The 19,513-nt window shown below is 39.8% G+C and overlaps 1 protein-coding gene across 1 annotated transcript in view; it reads left to right on the top strand.

Annotated features, from left to right (window-relative positions):
* Window positions 1-19,513, top strand: part of npr2 (natriuretic peptide receptor 2) — a 61,827-nt gene that overhangs the window by 29,073 nt on the left and 13,241 nt on the right. The window contains exons 8-15 of the mRNA XM_053340679.1: window positions 4,928-5,048; window positions 6,300-6,374; window positions 7,469-7,546; window positions 11,121-11,225; window positions 13,370-13,441; window positions 14,258-14,417; window positions 14,518-14,673; window positions 17,590-17,758. Of these exons, the coding sequence (XP_053196654.1) occupies window positions 4,928-5,048; window positions 6,300-6,374; window positions 7,469-7,546; window positions 11,121-11,225; window positions 13,370-13,441; window positions 14,258-14,417; window positions 14,518-14,673; window positions 17,590-17,758 (936 nt within the window). The remainder of the gene's footprint in view (window positions 1-4,927; window positions 5,049-6,299; window positions 6,375-7,468; window positions 7,547-11,120; window positions 11,226-13,369; window positions 13,442-14,257; window positions 14,418-14,517; window positions 14,674-17,589; window positions 17,759-19,513) is intronic.

Below are 19,513 nucleotides of genomic sequence, written 5' to 3'. Positions count from 1 at the left end.
ACTGATTTAATATTTATTATACATATATATATTTTTAATGAAAGAAATGAAATGGGGAATATATTGTCATTTGTATTCATTCTATAATGATGCTGCTGTTTGTTTGTTTTTTAAATGCATATAACAAAAGATTTTATATGATATCTCTAATCCTCTACTCGCTGGGGTCTTAATTGAGTTTACAGGGCAGATAAAGATTGAGACACTGCTGTGAAATGTTTCTGGGTGTATTTTTGTGTAAAACGGGTGGCTGGTTTATAATTTAAATGATTAAAATGTATACAAGAGTAAAAAATGATCAACCTGCAATTTAATAAAAATGAAACCTGTGTATTGAATTTGTATTTCTTTGTTGTAAAAAGTCATTTCCCCTCAAATTCAGTCTTAAACTTCCTATTTTCTTAAAAAGTAAGGCAGATGACTGCACTGATGTTCTTAAAACAAGCTGATTTGCAGGAGAAACAGCTGATTTCCTATCAAGTTATTGACACATTTTCACTTTATTTTGAAAAAAAAAACCCTGACTTTTTTTAGGACTTTTTTTTGGCAGCCCAGTCAAAATAAAATGACGCTCGCTCTTTTCACGGAGCGACTGTTGAATGTCATCCCGCAGCGCTCCCGTCAATTCGGCCAGGTGGACTGTTGGCGGCTCTCAGTTGATTTTGGAGCCTGGTGTGCAGCAGCAGTGTGAGGGGATGTTGAGCAGAGCAGCAGCGGCTCTGTTGTTTTAATGGAGGGGCTGGTCCAGCAGAGGTATTCACATATGGGACTTATGAAACAATAGGCCCAGTGTGGAGCCCCACACTTTACCCCTCCGGCTGCCAGAGGTCTCTAAACGAGACTCTTTAAATAGAAAAATATCTTTTTTTTCTCTCTTTTTTTTTTTCTTGGTGGATGGTGGTGGATGGTGGTTTAAAGGTGTTTCCTGCCCTCAAAATGGTCACGCATTGGAGTATTTGTAGACACAAACAAGCATCAGAAGTTTTTCTGGAGTGTCTGACAACAAAGTCTGTCCCCGTGAAAAAAAAAAAGTGGTAGAGAGAGACAGAGAAAAAAAAAATTAACCACTTTTTTGGCCAATGGGGACGGTTCGGGGAAAGGCTAAAAACACGGCGATATGCAAACGCTGCAATAATTTCCTGCAGCCATCTGGAAGTGTTTTACACCTTTTTAGATTGGGTTTGGAATGTGTGGGCTTCGCTCGTTTTTCATTTCTGAAGTGTTTCGAACTCAAAATGAATTTCCTCCTCCTTCCTTCCCTCCCCATCCTAAAAAAAAAAAAAAAAAAAAAACCCAAAACAAAACAAAATAAATTAACAAAACACTTCTGGTTTCAAAACAAACAAAAAAAAAAGCCGGACTTAATAAAACAAAAAAGTGTTTTCGCTGTAAATCGTTATGTGTCAAGAAAACAGCAGCTCCTCAGAGATGTGTGCCAGATGTGTTGATACGCTGGAATGCTTCTTCCCCCTCTGTGGTACTCACTCTTTGCCAGTCAGACTGATGCTCAAAAATAACAACCAAAACATGTGAAAAATATCACTGACACGAAAACCACCAGATTAATTAATGTGGTTGAGGCTGCGCAGACATTTGAAGCTTGTCTGCCATGTAGAGCAGTTTCTATTGGTCTATACTCCCATGTATCTGCCTGTCACACGCTGTAGAGGAGACACATCTGATTAAGAATAGAACAGGTGATTGATGGAGGTGAAATTACTCTTGATTGGGTCAAAGGACACATCATAATAAGGTAACGTAACATGACCTAATATAACATGACACAACATGACCAACCCAACATGATGATAACTTGAAAATGAACACAACGCAATGTTAGGATATGAAAAAAGACATTAGAGCTTTTAAAAATAAAAGCATATAATAATAAGCTGCTGAATAGTTTGTATGTTGTTTGTTTAAATCTGTTCTTACCAATAGTTACACACATTTTTTTCCCACTTTTTCACTTTTCAGCACTCAATGTGGACTTAACTGTGTGACGATGTGTTCAATGACCACATCTGTCAAATTTCTTCTGTTGTTTTCACCCTCAAACTCAACCACCACCATAACTCTGTGTATTTACAATCCATTTTGCACGTTAACACACTGATTTAAGAAGTGTGTAACATACAATCAGAAACATAGGATAACACAAATAACTGTAAAGTAGACTGCTTTTTTTTTGTTGCTACATCTACAGTACATGTAAAAGTGTGATTCTCATCCAGGTACCAGGGCAACTTCAATCAATCAATCTTTATTTATACAGCATCAAATCACAACACAAGTTATCTCAAGGCACTTTTCACACATAGCAGGTCTAGACTGTTCTCTTTCATTTCATTTAAAGAGACTCAACTTTCCTACATGAGCAAGCACTTAGTGACAGCGGCAAGGAAAAGCTGTCAGAGGACACATGGAGAGATTGTAGACTAGCTCAAGTCATTTGAGTCTGAATGCAAACCCGACTAAACACTGATAGTTCAATTGTGTGAAACTATTGTAACATCTCACTATTCTATATATCTACTTATATATAAGATTAATAGTTAAATACCAACTTTTAAATGAGTTCAACACATTTGGAACATAAATGATTGTGTTGATGAACAAGGCTGGATTAGTAACCCTGGGGGCCCCTGGGCACTGAAGCTCATGCACCCCCCCTTACCCCCCACCCCTCCAAAATAAAAATCTATGTTCCTATCTCCTCTTAAAAGGCTACTTATTTGCAAACAGTTCATCATGACACTTCTTAGAAACAACTTTTATTTTATTCTGATTGGATAACGCTGCTGCAGTGGAAACCTGGTGCCTCCATTTTTTTTATTATTTTTTTGACATACCAGGTGCCTGACAGTTACCATAATTATCAACATCAAGAGAACAGGAGTCATATTTCTGTGGAGCTAAAAAAAAAAAAAACAGCATTTTTTTTCCTCTCATCTTTGAGGGCCCCTTTCTGCTTGAGGGCCCCTGGACACTTGCCCAGATTGCCCGTATATATATACACACATTTGTTTTGTAACATAATAGAGTAAGGAAGCACTGATCCATGCAGTAAATGGTGTAATGCAAAGAAACAAACAAACAGAGCCAGCAGAGACACATGTTGTAATGTTGTAATGCTGCTGGCTCTTACTGTTGTTTTTAGGTCATCATGTTATGAGTGACAAGCTTTTCTTGTTAGGACACAAATGTTTGTCAGTGTTGAAGTGTTTTTGGATGTCTGTTGTGTTGACCCGCACCTCGTTAAAGAGGACCGTTTGAAGAGTTTTGGAAAAAGTGAATCACAATGCTTGTATCCAAATATAACAACTCTTCATACACAAAGTCATATTGACATGACACATTTTGACTGTTAGATATTTTTAATTAGATACAAGCTCCAAAAACACAAAATCACAGAACACAACCATCCAATATTACAGCAGTGCAGGATTCAGATGCTCATTACTAGACATGCAGACCACTAAATCAATGCAACATGTGTCTGCAAACATCTCTCCATATTTGAATGTCATTATCCAGGTGAGCAACAGTGGAACATAGTGCAGATGTTCTCTGCTGCAGCTCATTTCTTTGATTTCATTTCACTGGAACTTTGGACGTTGGACTTTCTGTGATGCTTTCCAGATTTACAGCATTATCTTTATAAATAAATACAGACCTCTGTATACTGTTAGATTGTATAATGGAGGATTTAACCATTGCAGACTGTTTTAATGACAATTAATTAGCTCTGATAAACATCTGCATTTGATGATGTGTTGCCCATCTTCTTGCAACTCATTTCAGTTGCATGCTATGTGAGATTCTGAGCCCAAAATTAGGAGTCTGCTGTTAAACAAAAATCATCCAAAGCTATTTAAAACACTGAAAGACATTTAAGAGTCCATACAGACCATTTACATACACTCTTTTGGCTTTAAAGAAACATACTGTAATTCTTACTGTGTTTGAGTAGGGAGCTATTTTTGTGCCGGCGTTAGTACAAAGATAAGGTTAGAATATCTCCGGTCCGCTCCCAGTGAGTTTGTTAAAATTATAGAGTGGTGGGCGTTAAGACCTGAACCCTGAAGTGGAATCTAATCTTCATCACGGTTTACAGAGATACTGAAGAAAAAAAAGACCTCTGAGTCATCAAAACACATCTTCATCATGCACCTTTATTTCAAGTGGGAGAAAGAGAGAGGAGTTTTAACCCAAATACAGTACATGCAAGGAGATATGAGTATGCTAAGTACCGTAGTTTAATGAGTTTAGTTTAGAAAGCTTTCATCTCATTATGTCAAATTCCATAAGATTCTTACTAGTCTTAGTAATAGTGTAACGTTTTCACATATTTCAGTGTTTCAGTCCTTTGTCGAGAACTATAAAAATATTCTCCTATAAAAGTCGTTTACTGCTTCACCAAAGTGAAAATAAATAGAGCATATGAATGAGAAGTTCAAATCTAGTAAAACAGAAACATATGAGCCTGTATGCACACACACACACACACACACACACACACACACACACACACACGTACAGGACTATGTGTAAATGGTAGACGCGTAATGGAAGACGCTATCTCAAGAAATACCACCAGGAGAGATTGAGCAACTGGAGCAATTAACTCTTCTTTTTTTTTTTTTTTTTTTTTTAAATGTGGCTTGACAGATTCAATCTCTCACATTAATCCCTAAAAAAAATGAGCAGACCACCTCGCTTTTTACAGATTTTTTTATGAACTATGAGTGGAGATTCAAACCGGTGCTAAACGCATCAGCTCGCGACCTCGCCATCAACCCCCGGAGCCGACGCTTTTTTTTTTTTTTAAATATGTGAGATTTCTTTTTCTTCTGTTCTTTGTGCTGCTTCTATCCTTGTTGCTTTCACCACCTGTTTTTTTTTTCTCTTTCCTTTCCACCACCAGGAAACTGAAGCTGGAGAAAGAGCTGGCTGGAATGCTGTGGAGGATTCGGTGGGAGGACCTTCAGTTCGAGAGCCCCAATAAATACCACAAACGAGCCGGCAGTCGCCTCACCCTCTCTCAGGTAGATGACAGATGATCTGCTTAAAGTATCCTGCTGAAAGTACAGATTTATGTGCTTGTGTTAAGCAAAATTTGCAGGTGAGGTGACAGAAAACAAACCACACATCGCTCAATTTTACACCCACATGATCTCATATTAAAATTGGCATTTCTTCATAATTCTTAGCTTTCATATCATTTATTTTATTCCCTTCAGTGTCCTGGCTCAGCCTCCCGAGTGTGATTAACAAGTTGTTGCTCTTCTGGCAGGTTAAGCCGTCGTAGTTGCCAGCAGGAATGCCTTCGACGCAGGCCCTGATTATCAGTCTAGAGACGTTACCTAAATTGGACCCACCAGGAATCAAAAAATGCTAATTCGGACATGTTTGAAGTTCGGAGCTTCACCCTTGTTTACACATTGTGTGCTGCGTTATGTAAAAAAAATGCAGCCTTGTGTCTTACAGAAAAAGCAAAAGCCGCTGCCTGCAGAGAGAGAGAGAGAGAGAGAGAGACAAAATCCTTTGTTAGTTTACACATTCCTGAAAGCTTTCCCAGCGGTTTATTGAAGGTGGCTGGGTTTTTTTTTTTTTTAAGCGGTGGCAGACGCATATTAAATGATTGTTAAAATAAGCCCACGTCTGGCCCCGCTCCCTACATATATAATACCTCATCACGTTCTTCCAAGTATCAGGTTCTGTTGTCTGAGGAGCTAATGCATCTCCCCTCTCCTCTCTCTCTCTCTCCTCTCTCGGCTCGCGTCCTCGTCCCACACGTGCAAGCACTTCATGAGAAGCACATGTTGCACACCTTTTTCATTACGGCTTTTCAGTCCAATTCCGGGGATAATGTGTGCGGAAAACACAGTAATTTTCCAGACCGATGTATTTTCCAGCGTGCCATGTGGTGCCAATATTTGCATTCTATACAAATCTGTAGTTGACTGTGCTTGACTGTCTGTATGCAGCACGCCCACTTGATTTTTATTCACTCTAGTGTGTGTGTGTGAGTGAGTGAGTGTGTGAGTGAGTGTGTGTGTGTGTGTGTGTGTATCCACTGCAGAGACTACACTCAATTTTCTCAAATATAGGTGAGAAGCAGTTCGGTATTTCACACAGAGGGCTTTTTTTTTTTTTTGATGATGATGATGATGATTAACCCTTCTCACTATTAAATCACACAGATTTGAATCCTCTCTTCTCTAATCTACTCACGTCTTAACTGATTTCTTGTTTTTCTTCCCACCTTTTTTTTTTTTTTTTTTTTTTTCTCTCAGAGAGGCTCCAGCTACGGATCCTTGATAACTGCCCATGGAAAATATCAGCTATTTGCAAAAACGGGCTATTTTAAGGTAAGGCTTAGTGAGTTCTGACATTTTCAACTCCTGCGCACTCCTTTCCCACCCACACATGTGCACACTCGCAAAGACAGAGAGAGAAAGCCGGAGAGCTGGCGAAGAGAGAGAGAGAGAGAGAGAGAGAGAGAGCGTGGGCGAATTTAGGTACAGTAGTTGGTTTTAATGTGAGGCTGCAGAATGCGTCAATTTGACTTTTTCTCTTCTTTTTTTTTTTCCTCCTCCCTCTCCTCCCCTCTTCTGTTTCTACGCTCCCGCCTCGCAGTCTGGACACAGCCATCAACTTGTTGCTCGTTGTTAATGTATCCGTTTAAGATGGAGGAGGTGTGAGGACATGTGACCAACAGGAGAGGTGGCTGAATAATGAGATAGCCCCTCTTTTGTTTTTTTATATATATATATCTAAATGCTGATGTCACGGTACAGCTTGATGGTTCATTGGAGGTACTGATACACTTCTCAAATTCAACACAGGCAAGGGGATTAAATCAGACACCGCAGCCAAACAAAGAGGAAAAAAAATAACAAGGCACATCCTCTAAAACGATGTGTTTTCATTCGGCGGTCAGAGGCCGAAATTATCTTCTTTCAAACACCGTCGTCAGGTCTGAACTGTGCTTTTTTTTTCTTTCTTTCTTCCTCTTCTTCTTCTCCTCCGTATTGAATAAAAGTGAAAGCTCCCACATGGACTCACACGCATGAACCGTCGTCTGTGTTTCATAGTTTCTAAATGAGCGTTTTCCGCCGGTCTGTCACGTCTGCGGCTCTGAGGAATTCACCTCGCTTCCCTCAATTAGTGATCCTGGCGTATCAAAGAGACAGATACACTTCTTCCTCCTCCTCTTCCTCCTCCTCCTCCTCCTCCTCACAGCCTGCTGAAAATAAAGCCCAAATGTACCTGTAGGCTAAAGAGGAAGATGATGTTCTCTGCTCCGAAGGCCTCTCTTCATTTTCATGGCTGTTTCTTTTTTTTTTTTTTTTTTTTTGTGCTGCTCATGGTCAATGTGTTGCTGTATGTAGACTTAAGTGTATGTGTTCATATGATAAAAAAAGCCTTGTATAACTGCTCTGTCTCCTCTCATGTTGCTTAGGGGAATCTGGTGGCCATCAAACACGTCAACAAGAAGAGGATAGAGCTGACCAGACAAGTTTTACTGGAGCTCAAACACGTGAGTGCTCGTTACATACCGTTAGAATTTGACTCTTTCGAAAGGTTTTATTTAGTTTTGTCTAAATCAAGTCAGCTCACATTTATTTATATAGGCCATGATAACTCACAGAGGGCCATGCAATCTGTACAACTCTATTTTTAGAGGCTTGATTGAGATTTAAAAGGAAAGATTTTAATGGGGGGAAAAAGGACCATTTGGAGTTCTTGCAGTTATTTAGTCTTTTTCTAGTGTTGTGTAGTATGTTGAGCTTTTTCTAGTGTTGTGTAGTATGTTGAGCTTTTTCTAGTGTTGTGTAGTATGTTGAGCTTTTGTGAAAAAAAAAACACTAAATCATCTGCAGTTGCTCTAAAATGCAGCTGCAAGGCTTTTACCTGAAACTATTTTGTACTCAGCTCTGAAGTGGGTTTCAATCTGTCCGCTCAAAAGTTTGAATGTGTAAAAGTGACTGTATGCTCGCCACTTAATGTCAGATACACACAGTGAGTGATGAAGACCAAATCTGAGCTAAAAGATTGACATTCATCAGGAGGATATAGACCCGACTCAGAAAGAGCACTAATATTGCTCCATGTTTGCTCCATGTATAAATAAGCAGGTGTAAGCTATCGAGTTAGCCACATCAGGTTTTATAGGTTGATGTCAGCAGGGTAGGTTGCAGGTTTAAGGAATACAAAGTCAGGTCAATACTCTCAAGAAATCTCTACAACAAATGAGTGTGTACAGTACATTCCTAATCACCAGAGGATGAATCCAGATGTTTTGGCCATTTCAGCTTTCCTCTAGTGCCACGATTTTTTTTGCTTTAACAAAAGAAATATGTACATTTAAGAGGAATTCAATTCAATCCAATGCCTTTATTGTCATTGCACAGCAGTACAATGAAATGTTGTGTCCCTAGTGGCTGAAACACATAAAAACAGCAATAGACAATAACCATAAAACAACATACAATGAGACACATAAAAGAAAGTTGAAGACAACACTATGTATATAAAAAAGAGAATATAAAAGTAGCAGTAATAAATGTAGGAGCAGTGTTTGCAGGCTTAATTGCACATGCTGGCACATTGGAGGTACATACACAGTTCATAAGTTCGAAACACTCGGGTAGAAACTGTTAATGAGTCGGGAAGTGTGAGATTTCATGGACATGTATCGCTTCCAGAGGGCAGCACTGTAAAGTGTGTGTGACCTAGGTGGGAAGAGTCCTTTATCATATTTGTGGCCTTATGGAGACAGCAGCTTTTGTATAAGTCCTCTAGTGCTGGAAGATACCAATTGAAATGATCCGTGCTCATTCATGCTCCTAAGAAGACGAACCCTCTAGCGACACCTTCAGGATAAAATCTCAAAGATCATGAGCGTCACCACTCTTACGACTCTAAAAATAGTCAAATACTTCATTGCTCCATCTAGCACTTTTATATTTTTGGGGTATAGTTAACATTTCAGCTTATTAATAGTGTTCCAAGTTCTACATTTAGTCCTTTTTTTCTTCCAAGAAGTCGAAAATTCAAGCATCCGCCCATGAACTCCATGTGAGAAACCGTTGTCTTTGTGCTTCCAGCGGCCTTATGAGGCGAATTATAAATGATTATAAACAAACCAGCATCTCAACGGCTTGTATTCATCAAATGCTTTATTCACTCACTGAACTTAAACAACCGTGAAGTGACATTAATCTACTTCTTACCACTGCAGGTGAAAGACCTTCATACAAGGTTCAACCACTCCTAGGCAAAAAGCGTCCCACCCATGTTCCACCCATTTCAAAAAGAACATGAGTAAAAGCTTTATTATTTCATTTTTTTTTTTGGAGCTGTTTGCAGGGAGTGGGAGCTGACTCCTTATTACTATGATGGAAGGAGGAAGGAGTGTTAGCTGTTGTAGTTGTGACTTCCAGCAAAGAGTTAACATCTTTAAACGGCCTCTTCAACATCAGCAACAGCAGCTGTTGATGAAAAGATCCCTTTGGCTGGGAAATATTTACGAGAGAGCGATAAGGAAGTAGAGGAAAGAGGAGGGGGAAAAAAAGAAATCTGGACAATTTATGCGGTTTGGTGATGGAAACACAGTGTGGCACAAGGAAACCCATAACTCGAAAATTACACTGGTCCTCATGAACAAGATGGATGCTCGCGGGGAGAAGATTTTTGGGGCCATTTCTTTCACTTTTTTCAGCATCTCTTAGAGTCTCTATTTTTTATTTAACTTAAAATTCTTTCTGTCTCAGCTCTGTATGTGTCTGGGTGAGTCGCAGTCAGTTGGAGGAGAGCGTGTTCAGGCTTCCTGGATGCCTCTGTGGCCTCTCGGTCAGTCGGCAGGCACACATGGGAGAGAGGCTGCTGTCTGAGCTGGCAGCTTCTCAGACGCCCCGGGGGCCTGATCGGCTGTCAAACCTCAGCTCGTGAAAAAGCCAACCAGATGGGGAGATGGGGGGGAAAAGAGAAAGAGAGAGAGAGGGAGAGAGAGAGAGAGAGAGAGAGACTAGGTTGCCAGTGGAAACTTAACCACTTGTCTTCCAGCACTCTCCTCCTCTTCTTCCTCCCCTGGTGGTTCTTTCTCCTCCACCGCCCCCTCACCAGTGTGCAGCAGGGGAAATTATATAGGCCAAAGGGTAGGCTAACATCTCCCGAGCCGTGAAACAGGAGCGACTCCACCACCCCCACCCCCACCCACCGACTCCCACCTCTTGCTTTTTGGTGTGAGAGCGGCTGTCACTCACTGCGCTCAAAGAAGAAAAGTACACTGTTGAAATTATGAACACCTTTTTTTTTTTTTTTGAAGTTTGACGCCAGCTGGAGAAAGACGCTGTTTTTCAGCGCCGCTTCTGTCAGCACTCGTACAGGTCAGAGTGAAGCCACACGACGGGGACGTCCATATACTGTAGCTGTTTTTATCTTTTATTTTTTTATATATATATATAAAAGAAAATGACTGGGCTTTCTCACACTTTCTCATAAAAGCAATCTGCCAGAAAATGTTCTCCGCTTCGCCTCTTAATCGCTTAACCTCAAACATTTTTTTTTTATTATTTTTTTTTTTGTTTTCATACTTTTTTATTATTCAAAGTGATTCATGGTTTGGAAGACGTCTCCTATCGTAAAAACCAATGTGTGATTAGTGATTATTTTCCATGTAGAGCAGTTTTACACGTTCCGCTCGCTCCACTCTGGTATTCCTGCTCGTACATCCTCTCAACACCTCAACGTTTCTTTTTTTCTTCACCCGCCGTCGCTCCTCAAGCACACTGGCTCATTCATAACCTCCGAGAGCAATTTATGCACACGCACATGTGTCAACTAGGTGCCCTGAGCAGGAATGCGTCTCAACACGTAGAAAAAAAAAAAAAAAAAGACGCCGTGCCAACTTAGCCGACTGCAAATAGACTATTTTGATGAACTGCTGGCAACGTTATTCTCGAAAAACTTTGTATATATAAATGAACCGTCAGTCCTCTCTGCCCCCATCCTCTGTTTCCATGAGGGTTTGGGAATGTGATGTTTGGAAAGAGTTACACACTCACAGTTGCAGCGTGTTTATATGTGTGTGTGCGTGTGGTTATTTTCAGATGAGAGACGTCCAGTTTAACCATCTAACCAGGTTCATCGGGGCCTGCATCGACCCTCCCAACATCTGCATTGTAACCGAGTACTGTCCCAGAGGCAGCCTGCAGGTAACCATCCAACACTCCATCTACTTCTACTCTGTTCTTCTCACAACCGACAAATGATGACAAATGATTTCACGCCAATGCCAAACCGTGAAAATTCTGCTACTTAAAGCCCCTATTCACTTCAAAAAATATGATGTGCTCATTGTTGCTTCACTTGGATGTTTGGCCTTCACCGCGCAGAGTGATGTATGTGCAGAGTTCATATCCGTCTGACGGGAAAAAGAGTCTCTGCGTGTGTTTTACTGCCATCGAAAACAGAGAATGAATGAAAAATGAACGAATATGTTTGCATATACTTTGATTGTAGTTTTTAAGATTTTTTAAGGTATAATAATTGAACTTTTGTGTGGAATAAAACATCAAACATGAATATATAGTCACCAGCCACTTCATTAGGTACACCTGTGCAGTCTAATCCAATCCAATACAACAGTTCTGCTATACATTCTTCTGTTTTGAAGGTGATCATTCTACTTTATGTTTATTACTGGGGTCATATTAAGTGGTGGTGGTGTACTGGGGTGCATTATATTGACTGTTCCTAATATTTTTTCCCTGTAAATGGAGTGGACAAAATATTAGAAACACCTTTCAATATAATGCACCCTAGTACATCACCATCACCCACTATGTGACCTCAACAAAAACTGAAAATGTATAAACTTCATAAATGTAGAATTTATAGAAGAGCTGTTGTATTGGATTGAATTAGATTGGACAGGTGTACCTAATGAAGGGGCCAGTAATAAAGTGTTGTGGGAATTGTCAGCACACTGCTAGGTTAAAGATTAAACAAAGAATATTGTACAAGAAGAGTGACATCAGCTCATCTCAACAAGCAAAGAACAAACCTGATCTATTATCTATGTCTCTGAAAGAACAAAGAAATGATCTGTGATTGCTCAAACATGTCAACCTAAATGACTACAGCCAATGCAGATAGCCACAAAGAAATACATTTGCATATATGTATATTTATTACCCAAATGTCATGTCATGTAAGTGTCACACATCCCCCTAGACACAGGAAAGTGATCAACTGTCACACGTCATGCCCTTTCCAAGCCTCGAAACCTTTACTTTATTGAGAAGGAATCCTCATTTACAGTCATGTCTAGAACAACACACAAAACAATACTGAATGAATACAAGTGAAGAGATAAAGACATTTGCAATCAATTGAAGCAAGGTCTGAGATAAGGCTTTGAACAGATGTAGTGACGGTAGAGTGTAAGGTGCATTATAAGAGAATGACATCTTTCCTATTTCAGTTCTGACTAATAGATTGTAGAGCAACAACCTATTCTGTGATCCAGTACCAATATCCTGACTTCATGTAATGTTTTATACCAAAAGTGAATGTTAGAATATTTGTATGAAGGTGTAATTTTTGAATTTGAACACAAAACCTCTGAAGCTGCTTAGTGATTCATATATTAATACATGAAAAATGCAAGTCAGTGGGATTATTTGATGTTATCTTTTTGACAAAAACCTACAATTGATGGGGTTTTTTTTTTTGGGTTGCAATTCCGTAAGAGTGAAAGGTTTTATCACGGACATCCTGTGATTCCTGGCTTCTACAGGACCGTCTGAAATCTCCTTATTTAGTCTGCAGTGGTGTTACACAACACGCAGAGCAAGCCTTTGAAGTTTGACATCTTTTTGTCTTTGTCAATCTTCGTGAGTCCCATGAGAAACACATGATATCTTATGTGAACTTCTTCTTGGCTTGCACCCGCATGTTCCCGACATGCCACCAGCTCCTTAACACGGATGAACTGGGAAACAATGTGAAACTCAGCCACGGACGCTATTACTCATGCGCTTGTAGATTTCCACTTAAAAGACAGATGGATGTAACACTGATGTGATGTGGCTGGACAACAAGATTCCAGTAACTTGCCGAGTCATGTTAACATCCTGCGGGGCGACATGAGTGACCCTGAGAATGAAAAAAGATGATTTGGTGTCTGGCCCAAAGGTGGTTTTGTGTCAAGTCCCCAAAATAAATCTCAGAGCTGTCTCCTCTTGGCTGATAAGAAGCTCTTGGATGTTTGAAAGATGAACTAAAAACGAAATGTTCTTGTCTGTGAAAGTTTTCTGCTTCATTTTTGATTTGTTTTACTCTTGTTGCTGTCCAGGACATTCTGGAGAATGAGAGCATCAACCTGGACTGGATGTTCCGCTACTCGCTGATCAATGACATCGTGAAGGTATGTGGCTGTAAATAAAAACCAGGAGTCGGAAAGGCACAGCAGAGGCATCGATTTATTTGATGTTTTCACCTAAATGTCGACAAAAAGGTCACTTTTCCAATGTTAAAGAAGATGCTTTGCGTGCCTTACACTCTTACACTCTGCAAATGTCTTGGTTGCCATGGTTTCACATGGATAGTTTGTGAAAGAGCGAGTGAGGCAGAAAGAGACAGAGCAAGAGACACCATCATGCACAAAAAATGTAGTTTTGGCAGAATGCAGTGTATGAACCTACAGTAAATATTACCATTGTGTAGAATAAAGTAGGACAGAAACATCAGCACAAAATTTGCTAAAATAGCCTTCTAACTTCATCCAATCTAATCACGGACTTACTTTAGAAGATTATTTTTAATCTGTCTGAACAAAGAGGCTTTTTGTCAGCAGATCAGTCTCCTGGATAGATTTAATATTGAACTATTTGCATGACGAAGCGCTCCAGCTAAATTGCTCCATGCAGATAGCAGCGCTGTGCAGAGTAGAGGGGGGATCTTTGACTCACCGTTTCCACTAAATATTGAACATGAGTACATTCAGTACCCGCCGGCCCCCTCCTCAAAAGCCTTAACAGTAATTTCACAGAAATTCCCCAGCGACTGTGGCGTCCTTGAATCACGGCCTGTTTTCAAAACCTTCAGCATGCGTCTCCTCGTCAAACTGTATTCTTTCCATATGTCTGGATTTGTGTTTTTTTCATGTATGATTTGCTGTAGAGGAAAATAAAAAACAGAGAACCCTTAATATAATGCTTGACTAGACACTCTTCTCCACCAGGGAATGAACTATCTCCACAACAGCTACTTTGGCTGCCATGGAAATCTGAAGTCATCTAATTGCGTGGTGGACAGTCGATTTGTTTTGAAAATCACGGATTATGGCTTGGCCAGCTTCCGCTCATCCTGCGAAAACGATGACTCGCACGCTCTCTATGCAAGTAAGTGGGCTTCATGCAAATCAGCAACTGTTGTGTGTTTAAGACATTTTCTGAGTTTCTGACTGTGCCTCTTTTTTCTTTTTTTTTTTTGGTCTTTCAGAGAAGCTCTGGACAGCTCCCGAGCTGCTCATATACGACCGCCATCCTCCTCAGGGGACTCAGAAGGGTGATGTGTACAGTTTTGGCATCATACTGCAGGAAATAGCCCTGAGGAATGGACCTTTCTTTGTGGAAGGCATGGACCTCAGCCCTAAAGGTAAAAACAATGGACTTCACTGAGGTCAGCTGACTACTGTGCTGTCAACTTCATGCAGCACACTCACTAAGATAAGATATTCCTTTATTAGTCCCACGATGGGGGAGTTTACAATATTGCAGCAGCAAAGTGGACAGTCAAAATAGAAGAGCATCAATAAGAATGATAAAGAAGGATAAATAATAAGAACAAAAGCAATAAAGACAATAGTAGTAAAAAATATAGTAAAAGAATAGCAACATTATGTACAAGGGTAACTAACTAAACATGAGCACAAAAGAAAATCACCTCAACAGATAAATCAATAAAGATCGAGTTATGTCAGATCTCTAATTCACAAAAAAAACTATTTTCCACTAAGAAGCTGAAGAACTTCACAAAGCATCTTTATAAGAAACTATTCAGAGAAATATTTCTAAAGAATTCAGTTTCCTTTTGACGAGGACAGAAAAGACGGATGTTCACATAATAGGAACTTCATTCACTGGCTTCACTGACATTTCAGAGTGGACCTCTGTAAGGTCAGTCTATTATATTACGGCCCTGCAGCCGTGTACAAAAACAAAGAACACATGTTGTCCAGATGTCAAAGGCAGGTGGAGTCACAAAAACCAACATATTTTCTAGAATGCACCTAAAGATGATGGTTCCCTAAGAAACGACACTAGCACAGCACAGAAAAGTAAATTAATAATAAATAAGAAAATTAAGTCAGCATGTCACAGTGGGGGTTAAAGCATTAATGTTAACTGAAGATGCTGCAGGCTTTTTTTAAAGTTATCCTTTATTTAGGCAGGAAGGTGCCAATGATAAACTTTTCTTCTAGGTGGTCCTGGTGAAAACAGCTGAGGGGAAAATACATAACTAATAAAACACATTTGTTTACAACACGACAGGTTTGAGCCCACAGCATCAACAGGAGTATAAAGCAAACATCCTCAGGTTTCCTGAGAGGTAGATTATAACAGCAGTAGGTGATGCTTTAAATAAAATTAATGATATTTTGAGACTATAAAAAGTGAAGAGCATAGAAAGAAATGAAGATGCTGTTTTTAAAGAATTCTGCAAAACATCAACGCTTTCTATAATATGTGTTCATAGCATATATGGTATAGCTTGTAGGCAACTGAAATAGTCTGTTATTGTCAGATCATGATAATGGTTAAACAAGACAGCCAGGCGAATATCTGTGTCAGATTTCATGACAATCCATGTAACAGTTGTTGAGATATTTCAGTCTGGAACAAAGTGACCAAAAAAAGCTAAAAAGACTCAAACTCCAGACTGGAGCTTAAAAGTTAGATGTGTTGCACCCATTCACCACCTCAACCACCACTCCTTTACTCTCTGCTTCACAACATAAAGCTTACACTATTTTCAGAATTAACAATTGGATCTGGTGGTGTTGGTGATCTCATCTATTGGCACTGGACATAAATTGTTCTGATCCATTATGAACGGGCTTAAAGAGAAGTTTTGGAGAAGCTAGTGTGTATTTGTCCTAGAATACAACACTATTAAAAAGGAAGAATTCATAACATGGGTCCAGTGAAAACTTCAATACCTTTAAATGAAAAGTTACATTTGTGTGCTTATTGTTATCTTCTGAAGTTTTCTTTTAATGATATACAGTTTAACAAAATCTGAGCTTAATCACTGCTGACACTCTGGCTCCTCAGCTTCCAGCACACATGTTGGTCATTGCGGTTTTATGACCAGTTCCTTCACCAGCATATATATGTTTATTTCCACTACTTCTCCTGCTTTGTGACAACAGGAAAAACTTGAACTTCTAGAACTATTCAGGATCAGGCCTTCAACTTTTGTGTGAAATTTCCTGGGGTGCTTCATCCGTGTGATGGCTTTCATTAGGACTCTATTAACAGTCACGCTCAGTGCTGATTGCACAAGTGGCTGATAGTTACCCATTAACAGGCTGAGAGCAGTGAAAGCCTGCACCTGTTCTCTAGTGTCTGGATGTGTTTTAAACCGGCACTGCTTTCCACATAACAGCAGAGAATTCTGATTACTTTTATGTACATTTCATGATGATACTTATAACAGAAAGGAGAGGAAGCAGAGGAATGATTTTGGGAAGGATGTCTTTTTTGTGTAGTTTAGCAGTCAGTGATGACTGCAAATACCATCTTGGAAAGCAGCAAACAAAATACCCTGATATTAGTTATTATATGTACTATTAATTATCATTACGTCATCTTATCATTTATTATTATTCTTCAATTTATTATGCTGTCTTGAATGTATTCTTACAAAAGTAGGTAAAGAAGAAACACTTATTTTTGCACATTTTGCTGAAATGTCAGAAATTAGCTTAAAACTAATTGAAAGCTAATTGAAAGCAATAATTACAGTAGCTGCCTGAATTATTTGTCCGTCAGTTGCAAACATTGCAGACATTTATGGCAAACAAAGAAAAACAAGAAATAACTATCCTGTTATCTTTTTAGAAGCTTGACGAAGCAGCTTTGTTTTAAGCTAACAATACATTTTTGAGCCGCTTGGTTTGGCTTAGCCTAGCATAAAGACTGGAAACGGAGGGAAACAGCTAAGCTAGCCGGTCCAAAGGTGACAAAATCCACATATAGGCTACACACCTGTTGCCATTATTGCTACTATTTTTTTCTGAGGCCATGAGGGTGCCAGGCAACAAGCGTTTACTAGCCTTAGCTGCAATTAGCCTGGTTTTCTCATGTATCTCTCTGCTGTTCTGAAAAATTCAAAATCACCAAATTTGGAGATGCAGGGATTTAACTTGACATTAACCACTAATTCAACCTCAAACATTACCTCATTCTGAACAAAACTGAATGTTCCTACAGTAATTATTAACTGCAGGGTTGTTGCATTGTTGTTATTTAGTACACGCCATGTAAATCCTGATCTTGTCCCCGGCAGAGATCGTGCAGAAGGTGAGGAACGGTCAGAAGCCGTACTTTCGGCCCACGACGGACAGCAGATGTCACTCGGAGGAGCTGACCATCCTGATGGAGGGCTGCTGGGCAGAAGACCCCGCAGAGAGGCCCGACTTCGGCCACATCAAGATCTACATGGCCAAGCTCAACAAGTGAGAAAGCCGCTTCCCTTCCTTTTTATTTCCCAGCCTGATACAGATATCTCATAATACCTCTTTTTATAACTTTGGTCCACCAACCCTGTACATAACAGAATTATATTATACTAAAAAACACGAGGAGCTGGAAGCAGTCTTGATTAATTTAACATATTCAACACCTCCAATTCTTTTTTTTTTCAAGAGGTGATAATTGGACAAATTGAAATCGACAAAGGCTGTTTTTCCCCAGACCATCAGCGTCTTCCCCCGCCAAGCTCAACAAGTGAGCACCGTGTTAGAAACCTGATGTCTCTCTGCCTGCTGTGAAACTTCATGCCTTTAAGTGATTCACAAAGAGAAACAATAAAAAAGGAATCATGTCCTGGAAATCACTGAGACAATTTTAGTTAAAGGGCTATTTGTAATTCCTGACAGGCGGCTCTTGACAGGAAGGCTGCGTGTGTCTGAGAGTGTGTGCGTGTCTGAGAAAGGAAGGGGGAGTGTGTGAGTCCATGTTTCTGGTATTGTTTTCAATGATCCCCATGAATCATTCATGTGCATAGTTTGGTTTAGAGTTGTCTGTCGACGCCAGAGGGGAGGCACGCATGTTTTCCCCTGAGCAGGGCAGCTCTGTCGGGAAGACTTACTATATGAAGCGTCCCATCCTGATGCTAAGTGACACACACACACACACACACACACACACACACATAGCCATATACACACACACACAAAGCACATTCTTGGATTTGAGCTCTAGATTGATGGAAATTTATGGAAGTTTATGGGAAGTGTACAATATAGGTATATGTGTATATAGATGCAATTTATTCTGTGGAGATAATACTCTCTTTTTGTACTCCTTTTGATACTGGACCCAAACCAAGGACCTTGTGACCGTAAGGCATGAGCAGTAACCACTTGACTATGAGCATGCCCCACATCACAACAGGGGGTCCAAACTAATCATTTTAAAAAGTAGGTGTCAAAGTGTGTAGATAATATGTTTCAGAGCATTTCATTCACTTCACCTGCAGTTTATATGAAATAATCCTTATTATATAAACTAAATAGTAACGTGTGATGGTGTTGAACTAAATTCTAACATTAAAAAAATATTTATTTAAGTTAAGATGCACACAGTGGAGGGTTTCCATCATTACAAATGCATGTTAGTGGCTAATCGCTGTTCAAATTCACAGAACTGTACTTTCAATTCTAGTCAAGATCCCAAAGGCTTTAAAAAAACAAATATGGTGCCAAAAATGTAGAAAACTGTGGAAGTGGAATATTTTAATTTGATGTAATAGTGCAGCCATTATAAACATAGTATCTTAGGTTTGAATATGTAATTCAGACAGAGCATCGAATAGCTGCACAAAGCTGGACCAAGTGTAAATATGTGCTGTACGAGTGATGCTGTCAGACAGTAGGATGCGGCTGTTAAAGGGGATATTTCAGGGTAAGATCAGGGTTCAGGAGGTGAAGCACAGAGTCTGACTGACTGTACTTTCTGCCTGCCAGAGGTTGAAGCGTTCAGCTCGCTGGCAGCAGTCGGTGTTGCCGTCCTGCGAGTTGTGACATGGAGCTCAAAACACGGGTCACGCTTCATTACTCTGAACGGTAACTTGGAGCTTTCTGCTTCGAAATGTTTTGTGTCGAAACTCGTGTGTCTCAGTATATGATGTTCCTGCTGTAGCCGAAGCAACCGATTTACATTCAAATATCACCTGTCGCTACCACGGCAACACTAAACGTGTATAATGC

This window comes from Scomber japonicus, chromosome 19 (assembly GCF_027409825.1).
Source record: "Scomber japonicus isolate fScoJap1 chromosome 19, fScoJap1.pri, whole genome shotgun sequence".
Taxonomy (NCBI): domain Eukaryota; kingdom Metazoa; phylum Chordata; class Actinopteri; order Scombriformes; family Scombridae; genus Scomber; species Scomber japonicus.
The sequence above is the reverse complement of the archived record's forward strand: the minus strand, read 5'-3'. Positions and strand labels throughout refer to the sequence as shown.